Source organism: Triplophysa dalaica, chromosome 9 (assembly GCF_015846415.1).
Source record: "Triplophysa dalaica isolate WHDGS20190420 chromosome 9, ASM1584641v1, whole genome shotgun sequence".
In the NCBI taxonomy this organism is placed as follows: Eukaryota; Metazoa; Chordata; class Actinopteri; order Cypriniformes; family Nemacheilidae; genus Triplophysa; species Triplophysa dalaica.
This window is the reverse complement of record NC_079550.1, coordinates 3,889,268-3,900,673: the sequence shown is the minus strand read 5'-3', so window position 1 is coordinate 3,900,673 and position 11,406 is coordinate 3,889,268. Positions and strand designations below refer to the sequence as shown.

The 11,406-nt window shown below is 39.8% G+C and overlaps 1 protein-coding gene across 1 annotated transcript; it reads right to left on the bottom strand.

Moving 5' to 3' along the window:
• Positions 1 to 3,982: 3,982 nt before the first annotated feature.
• LOC130428911 (kelch-like protein 33) lies at positions 3,983 to 9,943 on the bottom strand. The gene is given in 4 exon segments (XM_056757205.1): positions 3,983 to 5,149; positions 5,559 to 5,759; positions 6,705 to 7,656; positions 9,189 to 9,943. Coding segments are annotated over 4 exon segments (2,397 nt in total). The 5' UTR covers positions 9,913 to 9,943; the 3' UTR covers positions 3,983 to 4,629.
• Positions 9,944 to 11,406: the final 1,463 nt, after the last annotated feature.

The following is an 11,406-nucleotide window of genomic DNA, read 5'->3' as shown; positions in this document are numbered from 1 at the left end:
GGCACTTCATAATCTTGCACCACAATATCTTACTGAACTTCTTCATGTTTACACTCCATTACGTGCACTCAGATCTTCATCCTTAATTTCTCTTGTGGTACCTCGGATTCGACTTACTACTATGGGTGCAAGATCTTTTAGTTATGCTGCTACCCGCCTATGGAACTCTCTTCCTCTTGATGTTCGCAATAGCGAATGCTTGCTGATTTTTAAAACGCATCTCAAGACATATCTTTTTCAACAGGCTTTTTTTAACCTTTTAACATGATTTATTGAGACTTTATTGGACTTTATATGTATATGCTCTTTGTTCGTTGTGTGTTTTGTTTTATGTAGTGACCTGTATATTGCTTGTGAGGTGACCTTGGGTGTTCTGAAAGGCGCCATGAAATAAAATGCATTATTATTATACGATTCCTGCCAGTGGGGCAGACAATATAAAGAGGATATAAATCTTGCTTAAATAAGCAAGTCACATTGAGAGTGTTCAGTCTAATCAGAACTGTGAAGAAATTAAAATGACTCTCGGAGAATCTGATATGTTACGTAAGGTCTACAAGATGTCATCACTTGGGAAGAACCCTGAGACAAAAGTGTTCACATATCTATGTGGAGACAACAACCAACAGCACTACCAGAGAGGCGTGTCTGAGATGCCTGAGAAAAGTGCAGAACAGGAGCAGCAAATTACTATACATGTTCCGGACAAAAGAGGCGCTGGAATCATACAAAACAACTACTGGCTGTGTGGGTACTGAGTGTACTTATAACTGGACAGGACTTTGTTCCCTAATAAAGTTACATGAATGAGTGATCATCATACCACATGAAATGATGACACGACAACAGAGGACACGAAGAGGATTGTTTGATTTCCTATCTGATAGCTCCTTGCCAAAGAATCATCACATCTGGACTGTGGCGGAGAAAGTCTCAGCTGCTTTTAGTCCAATGTTAGGAGTCAGCTCTTTAATGAATAAAGTTGAGATCACCAGATTTGAGTTTACATCATTTATGAACACAAGAAACATTTTAATAAAAGCCATTAAGGAAGAGCTACGTGGACTACGACTGACAGTTTTGCAAAATCGCCTGGTCTTGGACCAGTTAACACATGCGAAAGGAGGACTTTTGCAGTAATTGGACAAACCTGTGGCACCTATATTCCAGAGAAGAATGAACATCTCATCGGCAAGGACGGAAGATCATCTCTTTAATGATTGAGACTTTCACCAAATCTGAGGTTGACTAAGAAGAATTGAATTGGGACTGGATGACAAGTGTGTTTACTATCATGAACATTTTGTTTTGATTGCGGCTTGCTTTATTGCATGCATTATATTGACGTTATGCATTTGGCCATGTATCATGAAGTCATTTCAACGAACAGATGCAGCCACTGTTCCTAGTCAGATGATTGTTTATGCTGTATCACAACATAGCATGAATAATGGTCACACATATACTATTGACTAAAAAAGGTCAAGAAACTGATGCATATTAGAGGGTTAAAAACAGAAATACTAATGTTATGAAGTATTTACAGAAGGGTGGAAGGATTTTTACATGTATATTGCTTGCTTGTAACCTAAGTATCATTTGAACCTACGTATCATTTCATCTAACGTAGTTCTTTATCCTAAGTATTTTATCATTAACTGAATGCACAAAATTTATTAAACTGTTTGAGCACTATTGATTTTTTTTTAAATATTTTACATGTTACAATTTATAATAGTCTATAATTTCCTGTTAAAGAATAACATTTCGTTGGAGTGTCAGGCTTGTCAGCCTCAAACAGGGGATTATATGGTGGTTTTTCTATTATAGTATTGAGTTTTCTTATATAAAATGATACATTTAGTTAGTTATAGGTTTCATGTATTCTTCTAAAACAATATTGGGCCTTATGTATTATAAGTCTGAGCTCTTGAACACCTGCATAAACAACAAACAGCTTATCTTAACTGCACGTACACCACACATAATTATTAATAAGGAAGTTTGGTTTGTCGCATAGAGTCATGGACGCTGGTATTTCTAAACAGTGAGCTCATTTTAACAAAGCTAATGTTATGAGTCTGAACACTTGAACATCTGCACACACAGCAAATATCTTTTAACACTAAGACGTACACCCTACACACTTTTGTAGAGAAGTTTATTTAAGTTTATTTACTGTGCATACAACCAAGGACACAGGGTGGCTCATGGTCGCTAAACAATGAGCTAATTTAAAAAAAAACAAGTGTAAATCATGTATAATCCGAAACCCCCCGAAAAGTGTCAAGATAAAGAGGCACCTGTTTTTGAGAGGTGCACGCTACGATTAAATCCTAATATGGTAGGCCGGAACTAGAGGGACGGGCTAATGAAAAGGTGATGTCATATGAAACCTGATTGGAAGAAGATGATGTCATGCACACATGATTGGTTTAAACTGTGATAACAACTTGAAAACAATGTATAAAAAATGGAGTCAGATGTGTATTCATTGGATCACTTCAGATGAACTCTGAATATACCATGTTGCTTGCCCGGGCAAATAAAGTTTAAACTCTCCTTAATGTGGTCCCGGAGGGCCTCTCTGGGCCCCCCTTCGAGCCCCTCAGAGGTTCCGATCTTCCTCACCTTTTGAATAATACGGCCCTCCTGATGGCGCTCGCTTCCTTCAAGAGGGTAGGGGACCTTCAAGGATTCTCCGTGTCCTCGGATGGCTTGAATTCGGCCCTGGCAACTCTCACGTTATCCTGAGACCGTGGCCCGGATATGTGCCCAAACTTCCCACGACTCCCTTCCTGGACCAAGTGGTGAACTTGCAGGCGCCGCCCATTGGGGAGGAAGACCCAACCCCATCTGTGATGTGTCCAGGATGCCTCTACTTGGATCGCACGTAGAGCTTCAGGAGCTATGACCAGCTCTTTGTCTGTTTCGGAGGACCTGCAGAAGGGGAGGGCTGTCTCCAAACAGAGACTGGCGCACTGGATCGCGGATGACGTCACGGCGGCATACCGATCACAAGATCTCCCGTGGCCATTGGGAGTGTGGGCTCACTCCACACGGGGTATAGCCACCTCCTGGGCACTGGCAAGAGGCACCGCTCTGGCAAATATTTGTAGAGCTGCGGGTTGGGCTACGCCCTACACCTTCGCAAGGTTTTACAACCTCCGCGTAAGACGGGTGTCAGCCCACGTCCTGCGTGGCAACATATAGCAACTATTTGAAATCAACAACTCTCTTGAAACATTACATTTAACAACATTTTTAAATCTGCATGAATTTAACAAACAAGTATTTATGTTATCAACAATAATCATCATAACATGTCTTGAGACATTTACAGACCAATTTAATCCCAAGCAGCATTAAAATAGTATAAAACAAGTATAGACCATTTCATTGGACACGTGCGGCGGGAATGCAGTTAACTTCTTGTCTGTTTGGCTTGTGTCTAATAATAAAAGTATTTATCTTAAATTAAATTAATGTTAATATTAAATAATATGACTGTTTTATTGTATAATAAATCATTTTATAAAATAAGACATTTGTTGAAGGGGTGCTGTAGTTTTGTCGCATTTATAGAAACCGTATGGTACATTGGCATCTGGCGGTTCAGCTTGGAATTGCAGTCTAAATTCAAAATACTGGAGAGACAAGTTTTGCCAAGTAACGGTTCTTCTCGGTTTCTCTTGTGTTACGGCTTAGCTCGTTACTCAAACCGCAACATAAAGAAGGAGTCAGAAAACATAAATACGTTTTTAACAAAATTGAATTTATTAAAATGTATAAAGCAAAAAGGAAATATAATTTAACCCAGCTAGGGGGCAACAAAAGAAACAGGCTTTCTCGTATAATGGAAAATAAACTAGACATGTTGAAGATTACAAAACATATAACAATCAAGAAAAGAAAAATAACTGAGAGGGCAGATAAAACGTCCTCTCCCAAAGAGAGCTAATCCACACTCTTTATTCGGACAGAAGGTATTCCCACAAACAAAACTCAGGTGTAACTAATTGTTTAATCAAGTCACTTAATTTCCATCTTGCCCGTGCAATGGCGAGAAAGAAAAAACCTAAGGTAGGCAGAGGGGGGGGGGGGGTCGTAACACTTGCTTGATATCAGAAATCGTCTACACACACTATTGTTTGTGAACATGTACCAGAGGTTAAATGCAGCCCACGAACATGTGCATGCGCAGTAATATTTGTTTATGCTGTCACTTTAAAACCGTCTATTGTACTAGTTCATTCACATTTCAATAGAATATACTAAAAATTATACTTTAATTTTATCTTAGGTATACTTAATCAAATAGACTTGAAGTATACTACTTTTGTCAAGGGAAAAGGGAAATTACTTGACACAATGAAATTATATATTATTTGACACATATGTACTATCACAAAGCTCAAAAGGAAAGGTAAAACTCAGCACACGTTACATGCAGGGCATACACCTCCTTAAAAAAATATTTATTTAATGCTTCATCAGAGGCCATAGAAATAAGTTAAAAGTGCAAAAGATTTCTATAACATAACAGAAAGTTATATTTGAAAAAAGAACACAAATCATTTTTCATCAATAAATCATTTATAGTAATGGGGCAAACACCTATCCATATTCTTATTTTCTGATAAAAGTGGGCAGATGAAGGAGGCATGCCCGAGTGTCTGTGACAGGGCCTAGTATCTTGCCCATGGTCTCCCATCTTTGAGTGAAAGGGTCATAGCGATGAGCAAGCCTGACCTCGCTATAGTCCTCCTGGCAATAACCACCTAAAATGTACAGCCTCTCCTCCAAAACAGCAGAAGCTGCTCCGACATGGGGAATGGATAGAGGGGCGAACACTGTCCAAATGTCATGTGTAGGATCATACATTTCACAAGACATCTGGTCTGTGTAGAACTTCCGAAGGTTGCACACTCCACCAGCTACGTATAAATGTTTTTTCAGGCCCTCCATGCAATGCTGAGCTCGATCGTTGGTCATCTCCGCAAGATAAGTTGTTCCTCTTGCTGGGTGATAGAGGAACATTGATGCCAAACATTTATATTTGGAGTTGAAGCCTCCTGAAATGAAGATCTCACCTCCCCAAACTGTGGCAGTATGCCCGCTCAGGGCTTGGTCTAAAGGATGAGTCAAGCTGACCCCCAAAAAAGCCAAAAGTTAGTTCTCTTTAATAGAGCTTAGATTTCAATAGACAGCACTTTTGCTGAAATCTCCTTCATATATTTTTTTCTCTTGTTTTCGTACATGTTTGTCCAATAGAGTTTGTCTATCTCTGCCATCATTTGTAAGATATCAAAAGTCTGCATTCCACATTATCTAAACCTCAACATCATAATTAAACTACATCATGAGAACAATTTCAGGGTGATGCTCTGCTTCCCAAGATCCAGTAGATGTCATTCTTATCATTTCATCACATTAGTGGACTGCTCACCATTTATCACTTACAGTAAACCTATTTATTGTAGGAGAAAAAGTAGTTTCAGAATCTTTCAGAAAGAGTTGTAAGGCACTGTTGTGTTTTCTTGTTTTCAGTTACCTACCTCCATAAATCTGATTTTATTGAGTATTGTTCCACACTGTCAAGATTTGTGTTGATGTCCTTGTCTCCTCCAATAGAATACAGGACATTTTCAAGCACCACCAGAGTAAAGTTGCTCCTCCGTTCAACCATGTCTAATTCTCTAAAAAGCGAGGTGTGCCACGATTGCCCAGCTCACTAGTCCAAAGTGATTGGTCGAATACTGCACGGAAATGTAACGCCTCTTCGAATATTTGGAACATCAGGCTGCGACGGTATAATGACATGTACAAGACCGACCTCATTACCTGCGTGTAGATTTGGGCGGTTTTAGTCAAATCACTCCATGAGCTGACGTCAAGTTGTGGGGGTGTTCTGGAAGAGGGTCCTCAAGGACCAGGGTTGAGAAACACTGCTGTAGACATCTAGATGTCTGTAAGATGTTTATGATTTAGCATGGATCTTTCTAAGATCTTTAGCAGATGTTTTTAAACAGCAGATGTTTTCCAGATCCACAGACATCGCCGTATTGCAGATGAGCAAACTATGTATTTCAGATGTCTTGCAGATGTTAATACAGACGTCAAACAGATGTCTGCCAGATATATGTGTGCTTTTAGCATTGCAACACGCTATTTGCTGTTTACCTTTCTGACAGTATGTCCTACAAAGCACACAGGTTCCGAAATGAGACACAGCGTGCACCCTTATCAACATATATTAATCTGTGGCTGTTCATGGTCAATCAGTAACTATTTTTGACTGTTATATTTATATTGTGTGGTAAATGTTTTATAAAAGCAGTACATGGCTAGTGCTGTCTTGTACCATAAACGCCCATCAGCTGTGACTTATTCATAACACAACACATTAGCTCATATTATCAATCTTATTGCTTGTTTTCCAATTTATAATTAGTATATTTTAATAAAACCCATATTCCCAAATATCTTATAGCATATTTTTGCTTTTTTATCTCAATTTGTCTATGCTCTAACAGAAAATAAGGATGGCAGCATCACCCACTGGACATTACTTTTGGCCACTATGCTGTATAAATGATGCATGGTAGCATTGGGTACATTGTACTTTTGGACATTTCCAATGTTTAAGGCAAGGCTGTAATGTGTTAATAATATCAGAGGTATTTGAGTAGACGTCAGATTACCTGAAAAAAGATTTTAAGGTATCAGCCTTGGCATAAAAGTGGCAACCTCCTGACAAATATAATTTCCCACCAAGTACCCCAACACTATGTCTAAATCTAGCCAGATCTGGCATTTCTCCCAGCATTCTCCATTCTATCTCCTTTACAAGTCCTGTTCCATTCCTGAGAGAGTTAGCAAACCAAAGTTGCTTGCTGGGAAGTCTTTGACCTGTGTCTGGATGCAGTTGATCACCTCCGACTAAAACAAGGGCATCTTTAGGGTAGCGTACACGATGCTGCTGTGCTACAGAGTTTGAGTCGTCACATGCAAACTCTTTAAGTGCAGATTTGTAGAGTTCAACCTTATCTCCCCCCCTGCATTCCATGCTCAAGTTTACAGCACGAACTTCTCGAAATTCTTTAAAGGTCATAAATGAAAAACGAACAGCACTCATTAGCTTTTCGGAGTGTTGAAGTCTTCTTGCAGGATCTTCCTCTACCCAAGTGACAACTGCTCGGAAAACTGTCAGCTCGGAGGGAGCAGATAGTGCATTGGATTGGAGGAACTCCATGAGCCTTTCTGCGGATAGGTCCTGAAACTTTGGGGTGGCAGATAGTTCTTGGAAATGGCTCAATGCAAAATCATCTGCCAGCTCTTTTAAATCAGCCATCCCATAGACGTCTGCAAAAGATGCCACATCCAGACAGTTTAGAACATCAATTTCCTGTTGTAAAAAGTTAAGGCAGAGTGAGAGGGCTGGCTCAAATTGGAATTGAATAGAAGCACAGGTAAACTCAAAAACACAGTCCCATCCGAGCGCTAAAGCCCCAGTGTAGACGCAGTGAAGGAGGGCCTCAAACTCAGCGGCCCCAACTAACAGCAGAGACACAGATTCTTGCTGACTCTCCCTCATTCCAGTGGTAAACATGCCTCTGAAATAATTGCTGCTGGCGGTCAAAAGCACTCTGTGAGCTGATTAAAGGAAAAAATTTAAATTCAGTTAATGCAGGCATAAAAAAAACTGTAATGCTGGGTTCACACGAAACGCAAATTAAAGCAACAATAGAGAGTTTCTCATACAACTCATTTAACTGGTGCTGCAACCTAAGCAGCCCTTTATCATGAATGAAATCACACTTGAAACTTTGGTGTGTGGGTAGATTCACAAGCCCCGCCCATCGCCTTGCTTTACGGCATACGTCACGTTTTACTCGTAGCCTGGGTGAAGTTAGCCAACAGCTAACAATAAGAAGAAATGATCTAGTTCAACGCAAGTCTCCAAACCATCACCATGGCAGAGTAAGCACAAAAACAATGGAAAAGAGAATGAGTGATCATACATGAGACCGAACACGAATCAATATCTGATGGACTAACATTAGCCTTCCTGCTACTGGATTTGTAAGTCAAAGTTTTATATGTGTAACGGAGGCAAGCTAGTGAAGTGCTGTGCAGTACGTAAACCTCACTCCCCGACGTCAAGGACGATCTAGCGACAGATGCTAGAGACTGTGGTCTTCAGCCTCCTCGGTAGAGCGCCCGACTACCATACCGGACTGACCCGGTTCGAGGCCCGCTTAGATCGGTGCGGAGTTATTAGTTATCCGCTTATTAGTTATTAGGCTCAGGTTTTTTATTGGCGCACTAACGTTACTGGTTCATATTTATAACCGTAAGGTAGACTAGAGATAATGTAATTTTGCCGGGTCTCAATAGCTTGCGTAGCATGATCGTGCCTCCTCACAAATTTAGTGTTATGCTTGTCAACGATGACTATCAAACCACAATAAATGTTTTATGGTCAAAAGTTATAGTAACAATAGATACCGATATCATTAGTCTACGTGCATTAAATGAGTAATCAGACACTTTTGAACATAAGACATGTATTGTGGTTTGGTAGTCATTGTTCACAAGCATAACATTAAATTAGATAGCACGCTATGCGCTAACTGCTAACATACCTCAGAATCTAGTTTGAGCTATTAGTATATCCCACAAGAGCCAAAAGAGTGCCTCAGTACATGCACAGTTTATGAACTGACATGATGTAACAGCGGTTTCTGCTTGGTCAACAAATTCACATGTATTGCACTGCCCACGGAGCAGCTTATACAACGATAGTATTTATGACACTGATCAAAGACAATTGCGCTTATCAACCACATGTGGGAACCATAAGCAAAAGTTCTGTAGTGTTGCCTTGAGCGATTTGCGCTAGTAAATAAAATACAAAGTAAATACAAAGACGCGAATAGATGCAAATTGGGCGACGCCTGATGTTTTTCGTGTCACTAAAATAATGCTGTGTTCACACCAAATGCGAACAATCACGTTCCACAGTCTTAATTTCTCGCGGAAAAAGTTTGTTATTTTTACACGAGTGACACAAAGAAAACAACCTAATAGGCAGAGTCTTCACGCGTCCTTACCCACCAAAAAAGTAGGTGTCAATGACCCACAAGTTTAACTTCATTCATGCATTACAAATCACAGTTTCTTACCATGGAAAACGATTCCTTCAACAACCAGCTCTACATCACATCCAACTCTCTCAGCCCATAACTGACATATGGACTGCAAGCTGACCTTCATTTGTTCTTCTGCTGAGCTGGTTTTCTGTTTTTCTTTGTTACCTTCTTCTATCTCTTCTTCAACTTTCAAAAGTTTCAGAATCCTGGGCGCCCCAAGGAATTGAGCTGTAATTTTAATCTGTGCCTTGTTTTTGCTTGTGGTAGTGATGACTCCAGTGTAGGCAAACTCCACCACTGCAACCAACCCCAAACCATGTACCTCATGAGCGAATCTCAGAAACATCTCCCTCTCTCCTCTACACCTTTGTTTATTTTTTTGCTGGATTAGGGAGCTTACTGCAGCCATGACAAGGGAGTGAACATGAATGGTCAGCCCATCTTCTGTGCTCAGAACCAGGTCTGTGAGGACGTTATTCACTTTCATCTCCTCTAGAGTGTGGAATATCTCTTCTGGGTAACTTTGTCTATGATACCTCTGTATGATTTCTTGTTCTATTTCCTTCTGCTTTTTTATAATTCCTATCCTGCTGTCATTGTAGGACATAATCCATTTAAGTTTCCTCTTCTCCTCTTCAAACTTCTCTCCTCCTTCTTCTATCATCTGTTTTCGGTGTTCTTTTTCTCTTTCCCAATGTTCCTCCCATTCCAAAAGCGGATTTATTCTGGTAAATTGCATGAAAATTATTTGTTTCATGTGTGTTGCTCTTGTTGTAGCAACCCTTCTCTTTTTCTGTCATCCTGTGTTTACAGTGCTTAGACTTTGCAATATGTCACATGCCCAAATACTGCTGAAGTAAACAACATGCTAATTTTAGGTTCAAGTTTTGTAGATCTCATATTTCCAAAGACCTTTTCACTGGGGTCACAGTCTTCATGGCAAATTATATATAATATATACAAAATATAAATATATCTACTGTATATATATATATAGTATACAGCCGTGAAAAAAAATAAGAGACCATTTCAGAAAATGTTTTTATGATTTTAAAATGTACTATTTCTGGATATGTGTTTAGGTCAAATGATCGTTTTTGTTTCATTCTGTGAACTACTGATAAGATGTTTACAAAAAGGAAACATTTTTCCCCTTCAGTCGGTCTCTGGACGTTGTGTTGAGAGACAGACTGGGGTTTGATTCTGAGAACCTATCATCTCAGAGATAAAACTAAAATGCCAACAGGGATTGGCCAATGGCCTGCCCACGCCAGTCTGGATTTTTATCATAGTTTTCTTGTCATGCTGTCAGTCTTCCACATTGCTGCTTGGTTTTATTAAAATTCAACAGACATTGGAATGGCCACAATACATCCAACAATGATGATTAAAAAGACAATTTGGAATGGTCTCTTAGTTTTTTTCTGTGGCTCTATGTATAGTAGACTAAATATTAAATAATTGTATAATACATTTTCTATGAAATATATAAACAATATATAATGCTGTGATTTCTGTTTTTTATAATTGTCATAGGAGGGTTATACAGTATTGTACAATCGTACATATTTATCATAAATACTTTTTGTCACTTATTATGGTAACGTATTGATATTTTATGATAGGCTATGTTTTATTCCTACAATTCAGAAGCTTCTAAGTCCCCAGAACAAAATGTGGTAAACTTTTTTTTTATTTCTTTGGGCAAGTTTAAGTGAAGGAACAGTGAAAATCACAGCAAACCAAGCAAACAATTTTTGGTTCCCAGAACGTTCTGGTTAGTGCATGGTTCCCAGAACAGATATGTTAACGTTCCCTGTTGGTTTTCCATGAAAGTTTTCTTAACATTAATAGAACGTTCCCTGTAGGTTAGGGGGACGTCCCCCTATCTTTGTACTAACATTAGGGGAACGTTCCCCTAACGTCACGGTACCGTTCTCCTAACATTAATGTTATGATTAATGCAAATGAGTCTAAAATCATGTGTTATAGATGTTGGTAACACCGTCGAGGACTGCACTCAGCAGTTTTTGAGCCGCCTAGAGGCCTCCGAGATCCCGCATGACGTCTGCTTCCCGGCAGCCCAGGACCCCTTCGACATCGGCTCCGGTTCCTTTGCCCCCACAGACGGCACCCCGGAAGCGGAGGTCGAGGGGGAAAACCTCCACCCCATCAGCAACCTTCTCGCAAGAAGGGACACTGACGTGAAGACCCCAGGGAGAACAACATCGGGCCTGCCCTTCACAGCCAC